This window comes from Syngnathoides biaculeatus, chromosome 23 (genome assembly GCF_019802595.1).
Source record: "Syngnathoides biaculeatus isolate LvHL_M chromosome 23, ASM1980259v1, whole genome shotgun sequence".
Lineage (NCBI taxonomy): Eukaryota > Metazoa > Chordata > Actinopteri > Syngnathiformes > Syngnathidae > Syngnathoides > Syngnathoides biaculeatus.
Window position 1 is genome coordinate 11,860,080 of NC_084662.1, and position 25,668 is coordinate 11,885,747.

Consider the following 25,668-nt stretch of genomic DNA (forward strand, 5'->3'; position numbering starts at 1 on the left):
TCGCTTACCTGACCCCAAGACACTGGCGCTTGGTTCCTCGCCAGGAGTTTACGTAACAAATGGCAAACAAGGCGACGCACGCTGCGCTAATCATATGGCGTCGGCTTCCAAATATAAAAAAACCGAAAGACTCCACTCCCTAAAGAAATCTTTTTTCTTTTTTTTTCTGGTATCGTGAAATATTTTCTCACGACCACGGCGTGCTTGCATTACTGTAGCCCGACGTGTACGCAGTCCGTCCTCGACTTTATTAATGGATTAAGTTAAATGGCCGTTGCGAGGCGCACAAACTGGGCTAGTGTGTTTCCAGATAAACCAGTTACGTCTCTGGCTGCGCCCGGGAGGACTGCTGTCATGCACATGGCTCGCAGCGGGGGAGAAACAAAAGACCTGAGCGTTCGCGTCACCGCCGGACGTATCATTAGGCACACCTAGCGCCGTTTCCTTTCTGCTCAGTAAGGCGGCTGAGCGGCGGACAGCGTGGCTGACATCACTTCATACCACAAGAACACATTGATTGTTAGATTAATACTTCTCTGGATACTTTATAAGACGTCACTGGTGAAGGTGTGCCGATCGGTAGACACCTTAGTTCGGTCGCCAGCCAAACACACAGCTATCACAAGTATCAAATTTTGATGCAGTATGTAATTTAATTTGTATGTAATTTGGCCTGGGAAACCACTTTTTTTTTTTTAAATGAAATAAGCAACAAATTGAGTCCACCACCACCACGATGGAGCTAAAATACACGCATACACGTGACTAGAGATCGAAATACAGTCGCTTTACTATCAGCAAAATAAATGATCACATTTCAAAATAAAATAAACACTGAACGAGAAATTTCCTGGCATGAAGTTTTGATTTTAAAGCTAGTGAAGCAGTGTTGTAGTTAATGTCTAAAATGGCCAACTAATACACATTATAGGATCCAAAAGTTTAAGATCTGATGTAGCATCGTGAATGAAAAAAATGTATTGTACATAAATGTATACTTGCCCTCATTAGTGAAGTTTATCATGGTTGACTTTGGGCAAGGTACACACTCTGGACTGGTTGCCAGCCAATCACAGGGCTTTTACTACATACAGTAACATGGATAATAAAAAAAATTGAAATGAAAAGCTATTTTTAGTGCTTCAATTCCACCTTTTGTGGGGAAAAAAATCAATATGTAACAAACTCCAGCACTTACATATTTGTACAGCGCTCAGTTGAGTTTCACCAATCAATTGACCCAATTTCAATAGCGCTGTATTGCTGACAAAATCTACACTCAACTAGATTTTTGCGAATAATATGGTATATTAGATGCAAAAAAAAGTGATCCAGTGTAGGCAATAAAGGACATTATGAAGAGAACCAGAACGAGAGGCTCTCGTCAAAGTCTGCTGGATCTTGCGAGTGTTGTCGGGGCACATGCTTTTTTTGTTTTTGTTTTGATGGAGGAAGGAGGGGTGCTGGGCTCAGAGAAAAAGAGGAGCAGTTGTGTGCATGTGTGGGACTTTTTTTTTTTTTTTTTTTTTACCTTCCATCCAGCGGAGCTGTTGCTGTCTCCTTTGTCCTTAAAGTAGGGGATCGACCTGACCATCCAGTCGTAGATCTGGGACAGTGTCAGCCTTTTGTCCGGTGCGCTCTCGATGGCTTTGGTGATGAGGTCGGCGTACGAGAGGTTCCCCCACGCGTTGCGGCGAGAGGAAGCCTTCCTGGGGGTCTGATGCACGGCCAGGCCTCCCGAGCTGAGCGCTCCGGAGGCGGCGGGCGGCGAGTGCCCCGAGAGCGGGGAGCCGCCGCTCTCCTGGCCGGGCGAGGAGAGCGCGCCGTCGGCCAGCGGGCTGCCGCCGCCGCTCTGGTCGTCCGTCACCGCACCGACGATGGCCGCGTGCTGTCGGTGCGCGCCCTCCTCGTCGTCGTCGTCCTCCTCCGGGATGATGTCGTGGCCGTCCGGCTTGGCGGCGCTCGAGTCCGGCCGAGGCAGCGGCCAGGTGCAGGAGCGCGGCCGCTGCTGGGGCTGGAAGTCCGGGTCGATGGCCACGGCGTCGGGGGGCGCGGCCTCGGCCATGGTTGACCTTCTCACTTTAGACTTTAGGAGCGACGACACCGAAACCTGTCAAAGTCGCGTCCCATCAATGCGCGCTCTCGTCCTTTGTTGCTATTGCAATGCGGGGTCGCGCGCGCTTGCAACTCCCGTCGTCGTCCTTCTTAAAACGTCTGCGCGGAGGGAGCGCAAAAAAAAAAAAAAAAAAACCCAAAAAAATGCCCTAACCCTGAGCAACAGTCGCAAAAACGCACCGAGTCCCGAACTGAACGCAAAAAAAAAAAAAAAAAAAACAACAATTACCTCGAGTGTCTCGCGCGCAAGACTTTAAAACATCCCCAAAAGCGCCATCGCCTTCTCTCCTCGCTCCCAAGACTGCTTGCTGCCACCTCGCCCCCTCCCGCTTCCTACTGTACTGTATATCTCGATGCACGCACGCGCGCGTGTTACGCAGACAAGTCACAAGCGTGCGAGGCGACCGAGGTCCAGCCCCCCTGGTGGATCCTGTTCGTGCGCGGCTGCGCCTTTTAAAGAGACACTGCAGGAACGGGACGCGTCTGAACATGTCGGGGGGGACCGAGACCTTCGCGTCCAAGCTGGGATTCGACTATAAGCAACAGTTGTTCACGTCGCCATTGCCAAATCGGCTTCTTGACAATGGTTGACGTTTATAACAAAGTGCTTCAAATCACTAGTTTTTCATTCCTCACAAAAAAAAAAATTGTTCTTGTAATTAATTTTTTCCACTTTGGGGATCGGAAAGCAAATGCAAATATAATCTGATTCCTCTCAAAACCTAATAACGGTTTTGTCTGTAATAACTATTGTTATGATGTTGTGGTAACATGAAATGGATTATAAAGAATTAAACAGTTTGTTCACCGAGATTAATTCTTCGCTGCACCTTCCGGTGCGAGCGACTTTACCAACGGGCAGCATTTTAATACAGCAGACGAGCACGGTTTTATTCAACTACTTTGACTCAGGAATATGCAGTAATATCATTCATTCAGTCACTGCAATCGATAAAAATCATATCTGAGAGTATTGTGATATTGTCTATCTACATGTGTTACTGCGCAGGTTGTGTTCACGTATGTTCCCATCCAATGTGCTGTGGGTCATAAGTGTGCCGTGGGAAACGATCAGATTTAATTCATCCATCCATCCATTTCTTTGCCGCTTATCCTCACGAGGGTCGCGGGGAGTGCTGGAGCCCCTCCCAGCTGTCCGCGGGCACCCTGAACTGGTCGCCAGCCAATCGCAGGGCACATAGAGACAAACAGTCGCACTCATAATCACACCTAGGGGCAATTTAGAGTGTCCAATTAATGTTGCACGGGGAGAACATGCAAACTCCACACAGTTGGGGCCGGGATCAAACCTGGGTCCTCAGAACTGGGAGCCCAACGCTTTACCACCTGCTCCACCGAGCCGCCCAGATTTCTTTTAATTGGTCAAAATATTGTTTACTCACAACAAATAATGTATCTTTATTCATTCTGCATCTCTGCCTTAAATCCTCATAACATCACCACATTGATGTTATTAGTTTGCCCGTGTATGGCATTTCCCATCTTTGACTTGAGATACAAGTGTTGTGTCAGACTAAACAGAAGAGAGAATTGCATCGCAAGTATTTACGACAAGCGCATAGCTTAGCTTTTTTGTTCGTTACCTTCATGCTGGTGCATAATTTTAATGCTAATCTTAATTAGCATTTATGTTACAGTGCTACAATCCTCAAAGCAGGGGTGTTAAACTCATTTTTGTCGCAGCCCACATTGTAGTTACGGTTTCCCTCAGGGGGGCGTTATGACTGTGAAATCATAAAAAAATCTCTGACCGCGTAATCATATTTACACGTGGAATTTATGAAGCAGTTTTGGAATCATAAATCAAGGGAAGGGGTTTTTCAACTATTGTTGCTGTTCGGCAGCGCGAAAATGCTTGCAATATCTCAATATTATCATTTAGGATTTGACGGGAAATTTTGGTGCTGAGTTTTAGCAAAAAAATCGTGGAAGTTGTTACGCGTGATTTGCCTCCACGGGCCAGATAAAATCACATGACGGTCCGGATCTGGCCCCCGGGCCTTGGGTTTGACACCTGTGCCTTAAAGCAATGGATCAAACAAGTGCTACAGCAACATGTGGAAGACAATATAACAGCACGCACAGTCATGTATTCTTTATCCTCTGCAAAGAGTTGCTCGCATCAGTGCTGGACTCATGAATTGTGAGAAGTCTTTCATTCTTGTAGCGCCCCCCGGTGGGCAATGTAGGGACACCGGAAAGAGCAGAACGATGGCCATCTATCCATTTTCTTTGCCGCTTATCCTCAGAAGGGCCGGGGGGAGCCGCTCGATTGAAGCAGTGTGACAAAAATGGGTATTTTTTTTTTTAATCAATAATATTGAATATTGTCCTATTTCACCCTGGGTGAACTTTTAACCACACTTGTCAATCACGCCGTCCCTGTGCACTGAGACTCAGTTTTTCATCTCTGCCTCCCTCCCGGCTTTATCCACCTGGCCCAAAGATGACGTCAACTGCTTGAGTTTTCCGAGAGAGAGCGAAAGGGAGAGCGAGTGAGAGTCTTCCCTCCTCCCGTTCTTCTTTTTTCCTCTTGATACGATCAAAACAAGCGCTCCTCTTTGTCTCCCGCGTGTCCACCTGTGCGGGAATGCGCGCTCACCAGGGACGAAGCCGGAATAAGACGCCACGAGTGCATTATTGTCATCATAAACGACAAAAAAAAATGGATGTTGATGTCAAGAGTGTTTTCAAATTTTACAATATTTGTTAGTACTCTTACACAATGGAATAAGTGCTGTATTTCAAAGCCTCCTACATTAGTTTGGTTATAATTTAGGCAGGGTTCACCAAACTATGTCATATGCAATTATATTATGAATAATTTGCTTTATTAAAAAAAAAAAAAGGCCAGAAATGCTCGTCTCATATATTAAACATGAAAACTGAACATTTAAAAGCGATAAATACACAGGTGACAGACTTCAGTTACCGCGCCACGCTGCTCGGAGCGCCTTTGATGATCACGGGATGTTATGGATTATTAATAAGCGCCGTTATAGACTGCTACGTGCGGTATGGAAGCTCGCAGGCAGTCGGGAGAGAGCTGGATTACAGCAGAGGCGCACGTTGTCTGTTTTTTTTTTTTTTTTTTTGAGAAAAGAGAACAACCTGATGCAGCAGTTTGACTCCCACGGAGAACTTGATGTACTCAAACATGCTGGCGATAATGGGGAAATGGCATTTATGAATACCGGAATGATGTTTTCAGTCCTGATTTATCTTTTTTTTTTTAACAGTTTGTACCCAAAACCCTTTTTTGTTGCAGATAAATTGGTGGGCTTTTCTAACCATCCATCCATCCATCCATCCACCGCTTATCCTCACAAGGGCCGCGGGGAGTGCTGGAGCCTATCCCAGCTGTCAAGGGGCAGGAGGCAGGGTACACCCTCAACTGGTTGCCAGCCAATCGCAGACACACATGGAGACAAACAACAGTCGCAATCACACCTAGGGTCAATTTGGAGTGTCCAATTAATGTCGCATGTTTTTGGGATGTGGGAGGAGTGCCGGGAGAAAACCCACACAGGCACGGGGAGAACATGCAAATTCCACACAGGCGGGTCCGGGATCGAACCCGGATCCTCAGAACTGTGAGGCCAACGCTTTACCAGCTGATCCACCGTACCGCCTAAAATAGGGCATGTGATGCTGAATTTAAAGCGATGTCTCGTCACCTTCCATGACCCCCTTTGACCCCTGTATGGAGTACCAGAGCCCATATTGAGCATGCTTCCTTATCATGATGCAACTTTACATCCGACACAACAAGACCTTTTGTGGGAAGGATAGTTGGATGCACAATTTTCTTTTTTTTTTTTTTTTGTGGTATCATAATGGTGATGGGTTTTTTTTTTTTTTTTTTTTTGGGTCACTTAGCCAGTAGAACGCGTCTGAAGGGAGCACATTTTCTCTTTGTTGGTCCGGGCTGGAATGGTGCATAAAGATGACCTCATCCTTGAAGAGGGAGAAGCTCATCCATTGTAGGAACTGGTTGCATTGTGCTGCCACCTACAGGGGGAAAAGGGAAGCTTCCAATACGCAAAATGATAGGCTCTGTTCCAGCTCCTGTAGCCATAGATTTAAACGCGTTTTTTTGTGTATGTGTACTCACAGTGGAACTGTTTTATACAATAATACATAATTTATTTTTCTATTTAAATCTATTATGGAGGGAGGGTGGATCAGCTGTTAAAGCGTAGGGCTCACAGTTCTGTGGACCCGGGTTCAATCCCGACCCCGCCTGTGTGGAGTTTGCATGTTCTCCCCGCGAAGAGTTTTCTCCGGGTATTCCGGTTTCCTCCCACATCCCAAAAATATGCAACATTAATTAGACACTCATAATTGCTCATAGGTGTGATTGTGATTCCGATTGGTTGTTTGTCTCCATGTGCCCTGCAATTGGCTGGCAACCAGTTCTGGATGTCCTCCGCCCCCTGCCTGTTGACAGCTGGGATAGGCTCCGTCCAGCACTCCCTGCAACCCTCGTGAGGATTAGCGGCGAATAAATTGGATGGGTGGATGGATCTATTGCAAACTGATGGATATATGATGGAAAAACATTTACAGTTTGGTCCCACTAATCCAAAATGTGTCAGTCTTTATTTCCTTGTCTTGGCTGGCACTGTAAGTTATAATAGTAACGATAATACTATAACGTTGTTGTTGTTGTTTTCCTTTCGGCTTGTCCCTTTCAGGATCGCCACAGCGTATCATCTCAGATGAACGCATATATATGTTTGGCACAATAGCAACAAAAGCAAAACCCAACACATTGTGCTTAAAAATAAATACATGATACGTTCCCTCCTTTCAACACCAGGGGCCAGCAGCCAACTACTCTGCACGTGGGCTTAATTTGTTGAGATCAGCAATTTTGTTTCAATTAGCTTTTTGGACATGATTTATTGAAAATAAATTCGGGGTGAACCTCCAAGGTTAAGCCTGGTTTCAAACAGCTCAGAATTAAACATATCACTGCGAAGAAAGCACTTTGGGGAGAAGTAATGACGTCAAAGTAAGTCCATTTTTTTCCCAATTGAATGTGTTATTGCTTTAATATGTTGGGCTTGGAATCCGTGGTCACGCCCTGCTGTGTGGAATTTGCATGTTCGCCGTAGTCTGGATGATGTGTGGCTAGTCTTGGTGCTATAAAGCTGGTATCCATGTGGTGTGTTGTGTTCTTGGGTATGTGAAGTACATCAATGTGTGAGGTAGCTCACATTTGGGGAAAAAAAAATAAAATAAAAAATCTGCATGCGGCTTTATTATATACAGTTTACATAACTGGTTTTCAGAATTATGTATGGGAGTGTTTCTTGGTGGTTCTACGATCCCCCTCCATCCAGTACTTGTCCGTCTGCATCTCTGTGAGTCTGGAAACGGTCCGCTGGTAGGCAAAGATCTCCTCCTCGCCCGTGAAAAGGGACAGATGCGCCGCCGCCTCCTGAACAGAACAACGCAGGGATACGAAACGCTGCACGGACGACCGCAGACGGGACAAAAAAACGAGAGAGGAAACTCTGAAACACATGGAGGAATCGTGCTCGCACCTCCTTCAGGCCCAAGTCGTCCAAGAGCTGTTGGTCCCGCTCATCCTCTCCTCCCGTGTGGACAAACAACCGATCTAACGGCGCTGCGGCCTGTAGCACCACCCTCACCTGTCGGAAAATATTGGATTTCTTTTTATTCACTGATGGTTATATTTCTGTGAATATTCATCCATCCATTTTATTTGCCGCATATCCTCACGAGGGACGCGGGGGAGTGCTGGAGCCTATCCCAACTGTCAACGGGCAGGAGGCCAATCGCAGGGCACATAGAGACAAACAACCAATCGGAATCACAATCACACCTATGAGCAATTATGAGTGTCGAATTAATGTTGCATGTTTTTGGGATGTGGGAGGAAACCGGAATGCCCGGAGAAAACGGGGGGAACATGCAAACTCCACACAGGCGTGGCCGGGACCTCAGAACTGTGAGGCCAACGTTTTACCAGCATGATCCACCATGCCGCCTCTTATGTGAATATGTTACTTCAAATATTAAATGGCCTTAGTTTTCATAGTTTTAATGAATCGAGCTGTATTTTTTTTTTCTTTATGTGCCCTGTAATTGGCTGGCAACAAGTTAGCTGGAATAAGCTCCAGCTATAAATTGGCAAGCAGTGCCCCCTACAGGACAAAGTTGGTGTAACATCAGCTGCTCAACCACTACACCAGGAGTTATGTTTTCCAGTCTAAAATCTAATTGAATGTTTTTTTTGTTGTTTTTTTTTTATTATTATTTTTTTTTTTTTAGGTTTTAGAAGCCCTGCTCGATCAGCCCGAACACCTTATTATCGTAGAGGTTGTCGACGAGGGTGGTGAAGCGCCTGACTTGGTCCTTCGCACGCAGCGTCAGCATGGGAACGCGCCGGATGAACACAACGTCGAAGACCCGCGCCAACGCCAGGTAGTCGCTGGCGCCGAGAGACTGGGGAAAAAAAAAAAACACGTGATGTGGAGAAAGCACGTTAGGAGTTGTGCCAAATTACAAGTTCAATGCGAAAAAGCCACCTTATTGTTTATGTCTTTTTAATCTTCTCTGCCGTCCAAGACGGCCGCGCGAAAGAAAAAGGACGCCAGACATCGATCAAGAGCGAATGACAAGACACACGCCGCAGACAAAACCCGGCCCATCTATTCAGCGGAACGTCAAGAGAATTCCTTTTTGGCATTGAGCAGAAAATTGGCTGTCGGTGGAGGGGAAAGTCTGACACAATGCGTACGAAAGCGCGCGCGGGCATTAAGGAGCTACTCTTTATGTTGCCAGTTGTGGAGAGGATTTCGTCAATAACGAAGGACCTCGGTGTGCGCGAGTTGCTGGTTAAAGTGAGAGATTTGCTGATGTTACCTTTAGTTTTGTGCGACAAGCTGTTTAATGAAGGCAAAAGAGTCTGGAAAACAAAGCGCGGAGTCAGCGGCAGGGGGGCACAACTTACATGTGGAGTTGTAAATGTCTTTACCTGGACGTGGCATCTGTAGAGCTGAAGTTTAAACCTAAAAAGTGTTCCATCCATTCTCCGTCAACATGTACAGGAAATTACTAATTCAAAAATGTCAAACTAAATGTAAGATTACAGTCCTGCTCCTCATGCGAAATGCAAAATAGTCTGCAGAATCTATCTTATGCGTAGAATGACTAATATTAGTGCCGCACTGATGAGCGAGGGAGAAGACTGGGCGCGCCAAAGAACGGTACATGTGTTAATCTGTTTTATACTGTCATGAGGCGGCCAGGGTGGGCACACCAGAAGGATTAGCATATAATTGATGCAGTGTGACAAAAACTGTTTGATTTTTCATTTTTTTCATTTTTATTATGCCATGACTGCTGAAGGTGGCAGTGTGTTAGGCGTTGGCCTCAGAGTTCTGAGGTCCCAGGTTCAATCCCGGAGCTGCCTGTGTGGAATTTGCATGTTCTCCCTGCGCCTGCGTGGGTTTTCTCCGGGTACTCCAGTTTCCTCCCACATTCCAAAAAAATGCAACGTTAATTGGACACTCTAAATTGCCCCAAGGTGTGATTATGAGTGGCTGTTGTTCGTCTCTATGTGCCCTGCGACTGGCTGGCAACCAGTTCCGGTTGTACAGCGCCTCCTGCCCTGTTGACGGCTGGGATAGGCTCCAGCACTCACGCGACCCTTGTGAGGATAAATGCCAAAAAATGGATGGATGGATGACTGTTGAATGTGCAGTTTAATGGAGGGCTATTTTTCCTGATAAAGACACACATAACTATTCATGCTGTTTTTTGGGGGAGGGGGGCTGGAACGGATTAATGGCATTTCCATTCATTTCAACAGGAAAAGATGATTTGAGATATAGGCGTGATCACGAAGCACAAACTTCTCTCTCAAGGCACCACTCCACATATAAAAATGTTTGTTAATTTTTTTTTCAAGAATCTTCTCATTAAAAGTAGGTATACAAATGATGCCATCATTCTAATTAACACCATCCATCTAATAGATGGCCAATCATTTCTGCAGTTGACTAAATTTAAACCACTGGACACAATATAATGCACGGGTGTCAAACTCATTTTTCTCACGGGCCACATTGTCGTTCCGGTTTCCCTCAGAGGGCCGTTATGACTGTGGAACAAAAATATTTAATCATCTCATCGTAGTTATGTCATCAATACATGAACTAGTTTTGTCATCAGAAATCAAGGACAATGTGTTTTTCAACTATTCACGTTTGGTAACACAAAAATGCTTGTCATATCTCAACTTTATCATTTATCACATATGACAATTTGAAATTTTGGTACGGATTTTTACAAGAACCGTGGAAATTGACTCTATAGATTTGGCTTTGCGGGCCACATAAAATCATGCGGCGGGCCAGATCTGGCCCCGGGCCTTGAGCTTGACAACTGTGACATAAGGGAATACTGTAGTACTTAAAGTGGCGAATATTCTGCATCAGCTTTTATTTTCTGAATGATCTTAAAACATAAATCAATCTTTGCTCTGTGTGTTGATGTATTAGGCAAATCGCGTTAAACGACTCACTCTGCCGCGCAGCTCGTGGAAAGTGCAGTCCGCGACGGAGCCGCAGGTCTTCGCCAGCCTCACTTGCCTGCCCAGCACGGTGAGCACCCGAGGACCGGCGGCTGCGGAAACACACCCCCGTCCCGTCAGGTATTTCATTATTCATTTTGTTTTTGTGCGTCGTGCTGAAACTATATTGCAAAATACTGTGTACTGCAAATTATAGTCAACTGCATATGCCTACAGTAGTGCTTTGCCGTGCTCGCTAGCGAGTGTTGAAGGTTTACTCGCAATGTTAACGTAAAAACAAAGAGAATTACACTTGGTGAATTTAAAACAGCCCCATAACTTTGCTTTAGAGAAAGCAGTTTAGCTTAATGCTAATAAGACAAAATACCATGGACGGGCTAACGAACAGTATTAATTTGATGTTTGATAAGCCTTTAATCGACTGATATTTGAACACCAATGGTGGCGCAACAATAGTAGACAATATAACCTAATTTCCGGCCCATACACTGCGTCTTTCCACACGCTTGAGGCTTATGCGGTGATGTGGCTAATTTGTGCAATTTTTTTTCTAACGGCCACAAGGGGGCACTCGAGCGGAAAAGGTGAGAGTGAGACCGGTGGAATATATGTGCCGAGGAAGTAACTTTTCTCTGTCCGGCCCTGTTAGCGCCGCGCGAGCGTGTTACTGCCGTGTCTCAGTGATATTCACCGGTATGTTTTTTTTTTAACCGGCACTGTTAGCGCAGGGGAACTAGCGTTAAACTCTCTGTGTACCATCTTTTGTTGTCAATATTTCATGTTTCAATGTTGGTTTCAATGTGGGCACTTGCGGCTTTTACACGGCTGCGGCGTATGTTTGTACCAAAGGGTATTTCCTTTACAAATGTACTGGGTGAGGCTTATAACCAGGCGCGCTTTGCAGGCTGGGAATTGTGGTAACAATACTCTCAAGCATATATTCTTTATCCTCTGCAAAGAATGACTAACATACTTATCATGCAATTGTGCCCATCTCCGTGTATATTCATATTTATGTATTATGCCAGTAAATGGTGAAGGCCCACTCACCAGAAGGAGCAGCACAATGTTCATTGAAATGCAGAAGAAATGTGGCACAAAATGTAATCCACATTCTACTTCATTGTTGGGTCTCAAGGCAACCACGATCGATGCTAACGTTAAAATGCGGTGTCCTGGCTCTGGTCCGCTAAAAATTGAAGTTGCGGTCCTATCTTATGAGGCATCTTTATGGATTTCAAAATAAAAGTAAAAAGTACAATTCCAACTTAACTATTCACTAGAGACATTTGAACCGATGATCTTCCTTACGGCTATTTTGGGCGAAAGCCAGCTCGTCGAACATCGCGTCCAAGGCGGCGTCTGCACCGGGCTCTCCCGTCCTGCGCACACAAACGCGGGGCCAATAAAGAGCTAATACAATATGAAATTAATAATGCCGAAGTGGCAACATCAAACACGAGCAGCGACGAGCGCAGGGAAAGAGCAGGCTACTTATCTTTTTACTTCATGGGGTGGGTTATTGGACACTAAATACATGCATTAGCCAGTTGCATGCACATCCAAATGAGGCGTGTTTGCATTATTAAATACCGAGTGATGCGCTGTATTTACATAAATGCAAAAAGTGGAGAGCACTTGAGAATGTTGTGTTGATAACAGAGAAATTTACCTTTTAACGCTCCCATCCCACTGACTCCACTTTCGCTCTTGGGATGACGGCGACTTTATCACCCTCAATCCCTCCTTTTCCTGCACTATTTGCTCTCGCTATAAAAAGTCGACACACCCCAAGTTTCTGTGATGGACTAGAACATCGGAACCATATTTTGGGTTGATCAGAGACACTTTAAATGGCAAGTTTATGGCGCCTCCCCTGTTATTATGAGGGTGTGCGGACTGATGCAACCACAGTTCATTTGTGTTTTTTTCTTCACTTCTTCTCTTGAAAATACTTTCATTCTTCTTCAATCTAGTTGCACGGCTGGAAAAAGGTTTTGAGATGATTTTTCTGTATCTTGATCTCATCTTTTGTTGTACAAAATCCCAGATTTTTATATGCAATGTACAATTACCTTATTTGCATGTGATTAGTGCAGAGTGACATCTGCGCTTCATTTGACAAGGAAATGAGGCGTAGCCCCCCCAAGCCCCCCCAAAAAACGTACATGGAAATAATAATAATGGGCATTTGGCTTTTACAAGAAGAAACGTTTCCCTGGTCCAGTCTTGTGCAGCCTCCTGTAGTCCACACCCGAGTTGAGGCAGATGGTGTGGCAGTACTCCTGTGCACATGCAAAAAAATAATGTTGTATTTTAGAATTATACTCAGAAATTATAATTATTCATCCACTTTTTTTGCCGCTTATCCTCACGAGGGTCGCAGGGAGTGCCGGAGCCTATCCTCGCTGTCAACGGGCAGGAGGCGGGGTACACCCTGAACTGGTTACCAGCCAATCGCAGGGGGCTCAGAATCACACCTTGGGGCAATTTAGAGTGTCCAATTAATGTTGCATGTTTTTGTGGATGTGGGAGGAAACCGGGGTGCCCGGAGAAAGCCCACGCAGGCACGGGGGGAACATCTATAGTCCACACAGGCGGGTCCGGGATCGAACCCGGGTCCTCAGAACTGTGAGGCCAACGCTTTACCAGCCGAGCCCCACCGTGCTGCTAGAAATGCTAATTAGCATAATCGAAATCATCCCACAGCAGCGGCATGCACAAAAAAAGGAACAAAACACGTTTTTTTTGTTGCACGTAATAATAATTTGAAAACAATTGACATTTTCTGGTCTCATTTTTTTTTAATTTCAGTGTTTGTGTCGATCAATACTTATCATTTTATGCTCAAGGCATAATTGTTGATAGAGCATTTTTTGTGGGACCGCGTGTCATGTACCTGATGAGTCAAGCCATTATGAAAACACAGACATGTATTTATTATTCATTTGATGGAATACATTTTTTGAAGTGCAATTGTATTCATTACAGCTGGAAAGTGTTGGCCTCGCAGTGCTGGAGACCCGGGTTCGGTCCCGGCACTCCCTGTGTGGAGTTTGCGTGTTCTCCCCATGCCTGCGCGGGTTTCCTCCGGGCACTCCCGTTTCTTCCCACATTCCAAAAAACATGCAACATTTATTGGACACTCTAAATTGCCCCTAGGTGTGATTGTGAGTGCGATTGGCTGGCAACTACTTCAGGCTGTACCCCGCCTCCTGTCCGTTGACAGCTGGGATAGGCTCCAGCACTCCCTGCGACCCTTGTGAGGATAAGCGGTGAAGAAAATGGATGGATGGATGTATTAATTACATCAATTATTTCAGTCTATTTCTATTTATGAATTGTAAACAACTTCCCTGTCGTAGTGCTAACAGGCCCGCTATTTATCTGAAACATTTAATCAGGCAGAATATTAACTGAAAAACTAAAAAATGATTAGGTTCTTCCATTGTAAAATTCATTGAATAGCTGACCACAATGAGAAAAATCATAAAAAATATGAAGCGGAAATACACAACATTTTGCGTTGTGCCGACCATACCCCAAACTCTATTTGTCACTTTTCATTTATTCCCAGATGACCCATCATCTCCAACTCTTCCACCTTTTTCCGCTTCATTGTGCAAAGAGCGGAGGACCCCCGCGGCCCCTCCGAAAATGCGCGGCGTCTTCCTCGGTCCGACAAAACGGAAAACAAGCAACGGAGGAATGGATTGCGCGGCGACAACAACAGAGCGCAACGCGTCGCCTCCATTCTTCCCGGCCGCCATTCAAAGCGCCCAACCTGTAATACGCGGTTCAAACTTTCCCGGCGCGGCGTACAATGTCAACAGGATTCACGCCAGGGAGGACGGCGCAAACCGTAATCATCATCCCCGCTATTCTTCGCCGAGAAAAGACGGGAATTACTGCGCCTCGGTCTCATCAATGCCATCAGGGCGGACCGGCTGAGCGCTCGACGGCGCGTTCTGAAATCAGCAAATTTCTGCCACTGGCCTCCTTCAGCCGCGGGGATAATTAGCAATCATCATAAAGCAAGAGGCCGGAAATACGCCATTCTTCGCCGCTGTCAACTTTTATATCAGCGCGTCCGCTCCGAGCCAATTGGCGGAATCGGGCTTAATAACAACCTGGCGGAGTCGCCCTCCCCCTCGCTCGCACAAAAGGGACTTGTCATTCCGTCGACCCGCCGCGACCCCGCCGACGCCTGCGAAATAAGGGGAAGAAGGTAGGGAGACGTCACAATCATTAGAACCCGGCGCTATTGTCTTCGGCCTCCCTTTATCAACTCGCCGCGGAGGTGCGCAAATAACAGCGAGGGAAGGACGAGGCACTGGAAAACACAATCAGCCGTGATGATTCGCCGCGTTATTTATAATCAGATGAGGCCCAGGCCACGCGGGTCATTACTTGATTATCCGTCTCGAGGGCTTTTGTCACATCCTCCGAGATTTAATCCGCCTACGCGTCGCCGGCTCCCCGGCACGCCCGGCCGCCGCCACGCTTCCCCTCGCGGGCTGGCTTTCGTTTTGAAATGAGCCGTTGAGGGGTGACGAGAAACAAAAGCTCGGTCAAGTTCTTGCGAGAGTTTACGAAGGAATCCTGCAAAATCAAAAAAACAAAAAAACCTCAATTTCATCCGGAAATCAAACAGTTTTGGACGAAATGTGACAAAAATGTGACAATAGGCTTCCGTGGTGTACATTTTTAAAAAAACTATATTTCTAAATTACAAAGCAGCATTAGTGTTAAAAAAAAAAAAGTTAAATTACAAGAAAAAAGTTCTGACATTACAAGTTTTTTTATGCATGAAGTCCTACAAAAATAACGCGTGCATAAGCATCGGTGACATAAATTTGTTGTCTTTTGAAACAAACTTTGACCCATATTTTTAATTAATTTAATTAACATTATAAAAATACTTTCTTTTATTAGAAAGGAGCGTTAGTATCAGAATAGAAGAACGATCTAAAGTTACGAGAATAAAGTTAAAGAATAATGTGACTTTTGGGCTCTCCCATAATAAGTTTTTTTTTTAATAATATTAAGAGAACAAATGACAATATTCATTCAGTCTATCTGTTCAATGCATGAGATCAAAGCTCCCACGGCACACCCAACAAAAGTAAATGCCACCAAAAAAATGGATCGATTAATTACTGCATGTACTTCCTGCCATCTAATAGAATAGGACTTATTTGTTCTGTCTGTGCCTCACTGGAATAAATAGATGAATAAAGATACATTATTTCTTGGAATAAATGGGTTTTTTTTTGTAGCAATTGCATAAATTTGGATAACTCCCCACGGCACACTAATGTACCCCCCGGCGGCACTGTTTGGGAATCGCTGCCTTGGAGGTATTGTGAAGGACCGAAGCCACCTTGTGGAATCCGCACGAGTGCAAACGCATGTTTGACGAGTTGTGTTGAAGATTTGAAGAGAGCGAGCGAGGGAGCTGACAGACGGGACAATAAATCCCCGCTGAAAGAAAGTCACCCAAACACATGTAGCTCCTCTCGCCAGTGTCGACGTTCAGAATTATACTTTTTTTAAATTTTTTTGCTTTCTTAAAGTGGCTTTTTTATTTTTCGGGGGTGACTACATCTCCTCGTCTCCCACCCCTGTGTGCGTGCTCCATCTCTATCTTTTCTTCATCTTTTTACTCCTCCAAAAGTTGCTTTGGAGCCTTTCAAAGAGCGCCGTGCCATTGAGCGCCGACAAAAGCCAAGGATAGCTTGACTATCGGGCCCTGATGAGGTCCACTCCCTCATTACCCGGCAGCAGAAGACATTTGATGCTTCTTTTTTTGTGTGTGTGTGTGTGTTCAGCCCGAAGAGAATTGACCAGGCCTCAAAGAAATGCGGGGTGGGAAGGCTGAAAAAGAGATGAGGGAGGGATGGAGGGAGGGAGAGTGAGGGGGTGGGGGGTGGGGGGTGAGGCTGTCGCTCATTCAAGCGTGTGTGTCTTACAGCCTTGTGTGCAGGCATGGAAAGAAAAGAGGGGGAGGCAGGGATAGAGAGGTCGAGAGAGAGAAAGCTTAAAACACTGCCTTTATGCTGGCAAGTTCTGGACGACTCTTGTGACATCAAAGTCTTTTTACTAACTACTGCAGTGGGTGAGAGGGAGTCGGGGGCGGGGGGGTGGAGGGGGTAGGTGCCGGTGATTTTATTCATTCTTACGTGGTTGCGGGTTGAGCGGGGGGCTTTGTGACAATGCGAACACCCTAATTACACCTAATGATCTATTCCCCTTAAAAAGTGACCGCCTCGGGCCAGCCGCGGTTTGTTCCGCGGGGTCGTTCTCACAACCTCCTCCAGCCTCCGGCTGCCCCTCTTGGGGAAACATCTATTGAGGCGCGCAGGCCACACCTTTCGGGATCAGGGACCCCCTCCCCGCACGGGACCCCCCACCCTCAAACGGCTTTCGCACAGCGTCGGGGACCAAAAGCAAACCACTTAAAAAAAAAAAAAAAAAGGGAGGGGGAACACACTCATTAAGGGTGGATGTGCTTTCTGCACCTGGCCAGTAGGGGCGCCACACGCAAGTAAACGATTCCACATCTTACTCGTCGTCGTCTTCTTTTCTTTTCGGCTTGTCCCGATTAGGAGTCGCCACAGCGTGTCATCTTTTTCCACCTAAGGCCATCTCGTGCATCTTCCTCACTAACACCCACAGTCTTCTTGTCACCACATCCATTAACCTTTTCTTTGGTCTTCCTTTCGCTCTTTTGCCTGGCAGCTCCATCCTCAGCACCCTTCTACCAAATATATTCACTCTCTCGCCTCTGGACATGTCCAAACCATAGAAATCTGGACTCTCGAACCTTGTCCCCAAAAAATCCAACTTTGGCTGTCCCTCTAATGAGCTCATTTCTAATCCTATCCAACCTGCTCACTAATCCGTACATCATGGCTGGCCTCACCACTGTTTGATCAACTTTGCCCTTCATCCTAGCGGAGACTCTTCTGTCACATAGAACACCAGACACCTTCGGCCAACTGTTCCACCCCGCTTGGACCCCTTTCTTCACTTCCTCACCACACTCACCATTGCTCTGTTTTGTCGACCCCAAGTATTTGAAGTCGTCCGCCCTCGCCATCTCTTCTCCGTGGAGCTTCACTCTTCCTCCTCCACCCCTCTCGTTTTACTTTGGCTAATCTTCATTCCTCTCCTTTCCAGTGCGTGCCTCCATCTTTCTAACTGTTCCTCCGCCTGTTCCCTGCTTTCACTGCCGCTCACAATATCATCTGCGAACATCATGGTGCAAGGGGATTCCAGTCTAACCTCGTCTGTCAGCCTATCCATGACTAACGCAAAACAGGAAGGGGCTCAGCGCCGATCCCAAATGCAGTCCCACCTCCACCCAGATTAATAATCTGAATAATTTGCTCAGGCTATGATTGAAGAATTCCCCAAATGAATGATTCTCACTTTTAATAATGTGCACATAAGAACTTTCAATTGCCTTCAGATGATGACACACACATTCTTGATCCCACTAACAGAAACGGGGAAAAAAACATAAAACAAGTTTAAAAGGTGTGTGTGTGTGTGTGTGGGGGGGGGGGGTTACCAAGGTAACTGATTCAATTAAGAATCAGTAGATTAGCGTCCTCACACCCAAAGAGGAGGACGACTGATTCATCTTTCTCCATTATTTGATCCTCATTTTAGACCCTGATATGAAAGTCAGAAATACACCGCGTGCTACTGGCTGCCCCGCCATTAAAAGAACGCGGAGACAATGTCAGTCATCCGAGATATCAACGATTATTTGATGTGAACAGGCAGGCGGCAGCCTCTTCACGGGCAGTCCTTCTATCCAAGGTCCCCACTTGAGGACCGTAACCCTCTTGCTTTTCTTCTTTCTATAGTATTTCTCCATTTTCAGATTGCACAGGACACATTCATTGCTAACAATGGGATGGCAAAAAAAAAAGAGAGAACAGATCAAAGAAGAGGTTAGAAACAACAGGAAGCCCCGAGATACTTAAATGTAGCTTCAGGGTTGTTGTCATGTCCCCCAAACGCAGACCACCACAATCCCAAAACAGACGCGCTCATACGGAGCATTGTGTGCCGCAAAATACCGAGGTCTGACCTTGGAGGGAGTAACAGCAGCGAGCAGAACAGGGTAGTGACAGAATAAAGCGGCGGATAAAAGGTTACCGTGAGGATGGGCAATGAAAAGTGGAGTGGGAGAGGGAGGACAGTTTGGGAGCAAGTCCGTCTTAGTTACATTACTGGCAGTATCCATAAAATTAAAAAAAAAAAAAAAAGATAGAAAAGCCCTTAAACCTTGTTATTTTATTATTATTTTTTTTTACACAACATTGAGATTTTTGCCTTGTCTACAAAAGGAAAAGAGGATCAAGCAACTGAATAGATTTCATCGTGGACTCCGCGAGACGACAGATGGCAAACAATGTTGAAGAAGTGCAAAATGGAGACCAAAGTCAGACTCAACTGTCTAATCAGGAGTCAGTTTCTTAAATAAAGATGTCAACCCAAGCGGAGAAAGCGCTTGAGTAACCTCTTTCACTTAAGCCCAGGTGACAGGGTGGAAATGTCACTGGCTATCACCCCCCAAATAAAAACTTAACACCATCATTCACCCCCTCGTCACCTATTGAGGCACAGTCAGGCATGCACAGACAAGGGTGAGTTGCATCGCGGAGGAGGGCCCGCGTCCGCGGTTCCTGCGAGCATTTAATTCAATCCATTGAAAGTCAGCTAGTTAGCTTGGGTGACCCGCCTAAAAAACTCGCTTTAACTCTTCGCGGCAGACCTCTATAGAGAGTGACGCGAACACGCGGAAAAAGGCTCCGGCTCCGAAAACCAGATGGCCTCACAAAAGGAAACACGGAAGACAGAAAGATGGGAGGTAGTGCAGGGGCAGAGCGGGACAAGAGCCATTCAGGACTGCGATGAGGGTGGATTAAAGAGGGCAAGGGTGACGCTTGGTGGCGGGGTGGAGAGCATGTGGACTCCTCGAGTTGGGAGAGTGGGAGATCTTAAGACAGTTCATGTCACCACGGTACACTTTGGGAAGGCCAACCTCAATCAGGCTGGCGTTGTCACCTTGGATTGTGGAGGTCGGACGCTAACAGTTCTACGACACAACCCGGCGGTGAAAGGCAGCATTTTGCGCGTTTCCCTTTCCGGTCGGATAGTGGCAAGGAAGTGTGCCTCGCTACAATCTTCAGGTACCGTACAAAAGAATCAGCACTCCAACAAAATGGTACCAAAGGAGAGCAGTTACCCTTTACAACGTCAAACAAAATCACTTCTTTCAAGCCCTGGTTTGTTGGGGTTTCAAAACAACCAAAGAAAATACTTCTCTGGTTTTCTTGTTCTTCTCTCACTGCTGGATTGTGGTTAGCGTGCCTCCCTCGTAGTCAGAAGATTTGGGTTTACTTGGGTTTCTCGCGGAATTCCCAAAAATGCGTCGTTAGATAAGCTTAAGACTCTTGATTACCGTGTGTGAATTCGAGTGTGAAGGGTTGTTTGGTGTCCAGGCTCAAGCCTGCCTCTTGCCCAATGACGTCTCAAACGGGCTCTAGTTAAAGCCAATCCTAATTTGTACACCACTATATACAGTATGTACCGTAATTCCCGGCCTACAAGCCGCAACTTTTTTCACACGCTTTCAACCCCGTGGTTTATGCGGTGATGCGGCGCTAGTGTCAGCGCCACACAAGCGTTAAAGTCTTTCTGTGTACTGAGGCTTACAACCAGGTGCGCTAACGCTAGCGCCGCATCACTGCATAAACGGCAGGGTTGAAAGTGTGTGAAAAAAGTAGCGGTTTGGTAGGCCGGAAATGACGGTATATAATTTAAAGCACACCGAGCACACCGGTCAGATTTTTGCACTAGCATGAGCATTGACCTGATCGCTGACCTTATAGCAATCCTTTCTAAACAAATCATCAGTAAGTAATAACGTTTTTTTGACTAAATCCCAGGAAAAGGCGAAAGAATGCTGCCCGTTGAGGTGTTGCAAAATGCATCACGGCAAATTATTGTGCGACTAATTTATGATCACAATCACTCCAAAACGCATCAACGTTGATCTGGGATGCGCGGCAGGATAATGGCGCAAGCTACTTAAATTGCAAAGGGCCGCATCGTCTCTGTATGACCCGCGGGGGGGATGGGGGGGGGTTACTTTTGTAATCCAACCATTCTGCGTTCGTCACTTTTCTCTCAGTTCGTATTACCTTTTCCTCACTCTCACTCCCCCCCCCCCCCCCACTCTCACACTTTTCCTGCGAATCTTTCAGCCCGCTCTGATCAAAGCCGGCTCCGCGATGCCGCGAGAGGCATCCGGGGGAAGCAGAAAACACATCAAACCGCTAAAGAGCAACTTGCAAAACACGGGCAGCACATGCAAGCGTGTGCCCGCGCATGTGTTGGGAACAAATGAATATATTAACAACACAAGAGCGGGATGTGACTTTGTCTCTACCTTCAGCACGTCGATGAAAGGTAGAAAGGTGTCCCTCTGAAGTCCGTTTTTGTACAGATCTGAAAGAGGAGGGGAGGGCCTGTATTAGAGGTGCTGTTTAGCCTCCTAATAATGTCATTCCCCGCCACAGATTGGCACATAAAGTGGCTATTGATGAACTGAAGGATGAGGTTGGCGAGGTACGACAAAAGAGCCGGGAGCAGGGGAGAGGGAAAAAAAAAATGGATTTCTCTACCGGCAGAGCGGCGGCAACATAAAATTCATTACATTCCCAAACAATGGTGGCGAGAGAAAGGACTGTCGCCTTTTCAGGGCGGACAATATCCACAGCGGCTCGCTGAATAGGGGTTTCAATTAGCTCGGCTGAAACAAATTACATCTGAAGTAGCATCCCTGATAGACAGATAAAACAGGTCGGGATTCACACACAAACCCGAGACAAAGGCAGCGTATACGTACGAGCGCCAGCGCGCAAACAGACGAGGCTTAAGCCCTCCAGCTGCGAGTGCGATGCAACTGGTCGTTGTTGATGTTTGGGCTTTAGCTCGCCACAATGGGACTGCGCTTTCTCTCGGAGGAAGTTGGATGCTGTGATGGACTGCGTTGACATCATTGAAAAGACTCATTAGCTAGCGGTTGTTTACTTATGCTAAAACGCTGCTGTCCTAAGGTTGCAAAAAAAAAAGGAAAAGTCAATTAATGGATCTAAGAGTTCGATCTACGGTAGATGAGGAAAAAAAGGTCAAATGGTCATACCTGAGGGTAATTTAGCGTCTCCATTTACCGTAATTTCCGACCAACACGCCACGACTGTTTTCACACGCTTTCAATCCTGAAGTTTATGTGATGATGCGGCGCTAGCGTTAGCGCACCTGGTTATAAGCCTCGGTACACAGAAAGATTTTTTAATGCTAGCAGTTAGCTAGCATAGCGCTAGTAGTAGTAGCATGTCGATGAAAGGCAGAAAGGTGCCCCTCTGAAGTCCGTTGTTGTACAGATCTGAAAGTGGCTAGCGCTAGTGAGCTAGCGTTAGCATGGCGCAAGCAAACTCTTTCTCTGCACTGTGGTTTATAACCAGGTGTGTTCTGTAGGCCGGGAATTACAGTAATGCATGTTTTGGGGATGTGGGAGGCAACTGGTGCACCCGGAGAAAACCCACACAGGCACGGGGAGAACATGCAAACACCTCCGTCTAAACACTATCCCCTCAACAGATGCTTGAGAGCTTTAAAGTAAATGAAACCTTATATGAGGAGGCAGTATAATGATGGCTTTCCACACCAAAGATTTCTCACTAATACGAGTCTCCATTAGTATCTAAAAACAACACAGAAAAAAAAAAAAAAAAAGCCCTGAAATGTTGTTTATTAAAGTTTAATGCTAGTGCTAGTAGTACTAGCGCCACGCTAACGCTAGCGCCAGTTAGCTAGCGTTAGCATGTCGAAGAAAGGCAGAAACGTGTCACTCTGAAGTCTGTTTTTGTACAGATCTGAAAGAGGCTAACGCTAGTTAGCTAGCGTTAAACTCTTTCTGTGTACCGAGGTTTATAACCAGGTACGCTCTGTAGGCCGGGAATTACGGTAATGCATGTTTTGAGGACATGAGAGGGAACCGGTGCACCTGGAGAACATGCAAACTCCTCCGTCTAAACACTATACCCTCAAAAGATGTTTCAGAGCTTTAAAGTAAATGAAACCGTATAGAGGAGGCAGCATAATGATGGCTTTCCAGACCAAAGATTTCTTGCTAGTACGAGTCTCCATTAGTATCTAAAAACATAAAAAAGCCCTGAAATGTTCTTTACGAAAGAGTTTAACGCTAGCGCTAGTAGTGGTAGCGCCACGCTAACTAGCACGTCGATGAAAGGTAGAAAGGTGTCTCTCTGAAGTCCGTTTTTGTACAGATCTGAAAGAGGCTAGCGCTAGTTAGCTATCATTAGCATGGCGCTAGCGTGAAACTCCGTGTACCGAGGCTTATAACCAGGTGCGCTCTGTAGGCCGCGAATTAGGGTAATGCATGTTTTGGGACGTGGGAGGGAACCAGCGCACCCGGAGAAAACCCACACAGGTACAGGGAGAATATGCAAACTCTCCCGTCTAAACACGATAGCCTCAATCAAAAGATGCGCGAGAGCTTTAAAGTAAATGAAACCGTATATGAGGAGGCAGCATAATGATGGCTTTCCACACCAAAGATTTCTCGCTAGTGCGAGTCCCCATTAGTATCTAAAAACAACACCGAAAAAAAAAAAAAAAAAATCCCTGAAATGTTCTTTATGTCCACTCACTCGAATCTATCAGCAAACACACGGAGGAGCCTTTTGATAGCGCCATCTCCACATCAATAAAGACGGCAAATGTATGCCTTTCATGTCCAATTTTCTCCTTCTGGCGTCATGTATTCCATTAACAGCGCAATTAATACCAAGTAGGCTCTCTATTAAGTTTACTCGTTTTGGTTGCTTTGTTCTTAATAGCGCGTGACTATCGGGGATGTTGAGTCGGTGTCTATTGACATCTTGCTACGTGCATTTTGTGTCCAAACTTGACACAAACATCTCGCACTGTGTAAAAGGGTTTTTTATTGGCCACCTTTATTTCGGTCACAATGGTAAATGCACAGCGTTAGGGGTATTAAAAATTACACCCCCCCCACCCCCGCCGATCCCAGTCCCAACTCATAACCTAACTGAACCCAATTGTAGCGGTTGCTGAAAATGCGATTAAGTGCGAATGCCGTTTGTTTATATTATTCTTATTAATATTGAGACTTTTTACAAAATGAAAATAATTACCTCCCCAAAAAATTAGAAAATTTTTGGAGAAATATACAAGATTAGAAAAGATGATAAATTTCCTCAACCAGTTCAGGGTGCCTGTCGACAGCTGGGAAAGGCTCCAGCACTCCCCGCGACCCTTGTGAGGATAAGCGGCTAAGAAAATGGATGGATGGACACAACTTTTCTCAAAAAACCAAAAAAAACATAGTTTGTATTTTAACATAATATAAATATAATAATAATTTAATGTATAATGTTTTTACAAATATTTTTAAAAAATAAATATTCCAATAAAATCTACTCGTGGAAAAAATGTCAAAATCTCTTTTGTGACTTATTTTTTCCATCTAAAAAAAAAAAAGTTTATAGGATTTGCGTGACCGAAATTTTTTTGAAAAAAATGCAGTTGCTCATAACATTCGACTTTTTTAAGACAATGTTTTTCATTTATCATAAGATGATGACTTTTTTGGGGAGAAAAAAAATGAAAAAAACTCAACTCTGTTGCCTTGTTGACTTTTTCTTGATACAATTTTAATCTCGTAAAATTACGAATTTTTACTGTTTTGGGTGTGGCTTGTACACCTTTCAATTCTGTATTCAAAATGTGTAACTCAGCTTTTATCCATGCATCCATCCATCCATCCATTTTCTTTGCCGCTTATCCTCACAAGGGTCGCGGGGAGTGCTGGAGCCTATCCCAGCTGTCAACGGACGGGAGGGAAGGTACACCCTGAACTGGTTGCCAGCCAATCGCAGGGCACATAGAGACAAACAGGCGCACTCACAATCACACCTATGGGCAATTTAGAGTGTCCAAGTAATGTTGCATGTATTTGGGATGTGGGAGGAAACCGGCGTGCCCGGAGAAAACACACGCAGGCACGGGGAGAACACGCAAACTCCACACAGGCGGGGCCGGGATCGAACCCGGGTCCTCAGAACTGTGATCCACGTACCGTCTCGTAGCTTTTATCGTGGCACAAATGTTGTCGGGAAACACGACAGCGGTGACAAAAGCGCTTGACAAATTTTGTGTACCGTCGGGGGCTCTGTTGGAGGTCGCCACCACCACCACGCCGGTCTCGAACAGCGTCTGGAAAAGCTGCCTCAAAATCACGGCATCGGCGATGTCCGTCACCTTCGTGCGAAAGGAGAAGAAAAGACGACAAATTGATTGATGATTCATCTTTACTCCCGTGCACGTGCGGCGGAGGTCAAAGCGAGTCACCGGCACTTCACGTTGATTAGCGTCATTCAGGTGCGCTCGTTCGGCGCTTTTGTCTGGCCACGGCCGGCGCACTTCTGCCGGCACGTGCACGCCGCAACCACTCGGAATGACTGCAAATGGTCAGGATGATGAGGACAAGGCGGCGGACGCAAACTAATCAATTGAGCTTACCGGGAGCCCGCATCCGGACGTGCCTGCGTGCCCGCGTGTACGTGAGTGTCACGGGCGCCACGCGGCATCAGTGTTCAATTATCTGCCGCCTTTTTTCTTCCACATCATTTCCAGCGCAAAGCAAAGGTCGATGACGACGCCGCAACAAGGCCGTTTGTGAGTTGCCGGCTATTATGTGAAGGGCTCTGACCTTTCAATCAGCGATGCAGCGCTCTCACTTTTGTTCTTAATCCTCTCGTCTCTAGTTTTCACCTCTTTGCAAAAAAAAATTATAAAAATATGGAGCGAGGATCCTCTACAGCCGTCATGCG

General features: G+C 45.9%; 2 protein-coding genes and 1 long non-coding RNA gene across 4 annotated transcripts in view; 1 reads left to right on the forward strand and 2 right to left on the reverse strand.

Moving 5' to 3' along the window:
• The window catches only part of foxo3b (forkhead box O3b), a 55,360-nt gene extending 52,898 nt beyond the window's left edge, over window positions 1-2,462 (reverse strand). The window contains exon 1 of the mRNA XM_061811613.1: window positions 1,532-2,462. Within this exon, the coding sequence (XP_061667597.1) occupies window positions 1,532-2,065 (534 nt within the window). The 5' untranslated portion in view covers window positions 2,066-2,462. The remainder of the gene's footprint in view (window positions 1-1,531) is intronic.
• The window catches only part of LOC133496266 (uncharacterized), a 68,491-nt gene extending 52,915 nt beyond the window's left edge, over window positions 1-15,576 (forward strand). The window contains exons 2-4 of the long non-coding RNA XR_009793764.1: window positions 8,440-8,592; window positions 10,674-10,825; window positions 14,283-15,576. This is a non-coding gene — a long non-coding RNA (uncharacterized LOC133496266). The remainder of the gene's footprint in view (window positions 1-8,439; window positions 8,593-10,673; window positions 10,826-14,282) is intronic.
• Window positions 6,712-25,668, reverse strand: part of afg1lb (AFG1 like ATPase b) — a 30,294-nt gene continuing 11,337 nt past the window's right edge. The window contains exons 5-12 of one of the 2 annotated variants that reach the window (XM_061811615.1): window positions 24,997-25,096; window positions 21,177-21,235; window positions 12,908-12,990; window positions 12,017-12,087; window positions 10,697-10,797; window positions 8,473-8,613; window positions 7,689-7,796; window positions 6,712-7,582 (exon numbers count right to left, since the gene is read on the reverse strand). In XM_061811615.1, the coding sequence (XP_061667599.1) occupies window positions 7,436-7,582; window positions 7,689-7,796; window positions 8,473-8,613; window positions 10,697-10,797; window positions 12,017-12,087; window positions 12,908-12,990; window positions 21,177-21,235; window positions 24,997-25,096 (810 nt within the window). In that variant the 3' untranslated portion in view covers window positions 6,712-7,435. The remainder of the gene's footprint in view (window positions 7,583-7,688; window positions 7,797-8,472; window positions 8,614-10,696; window positions 10,798-12,016; window positions 12,088-12,907; window positions 12,991-21,176; window positions 21,236-24,996; window positions 25,097-25,668) is intronic. The other variant, XM_061811614.1, reaches the window with a different exon arrangement.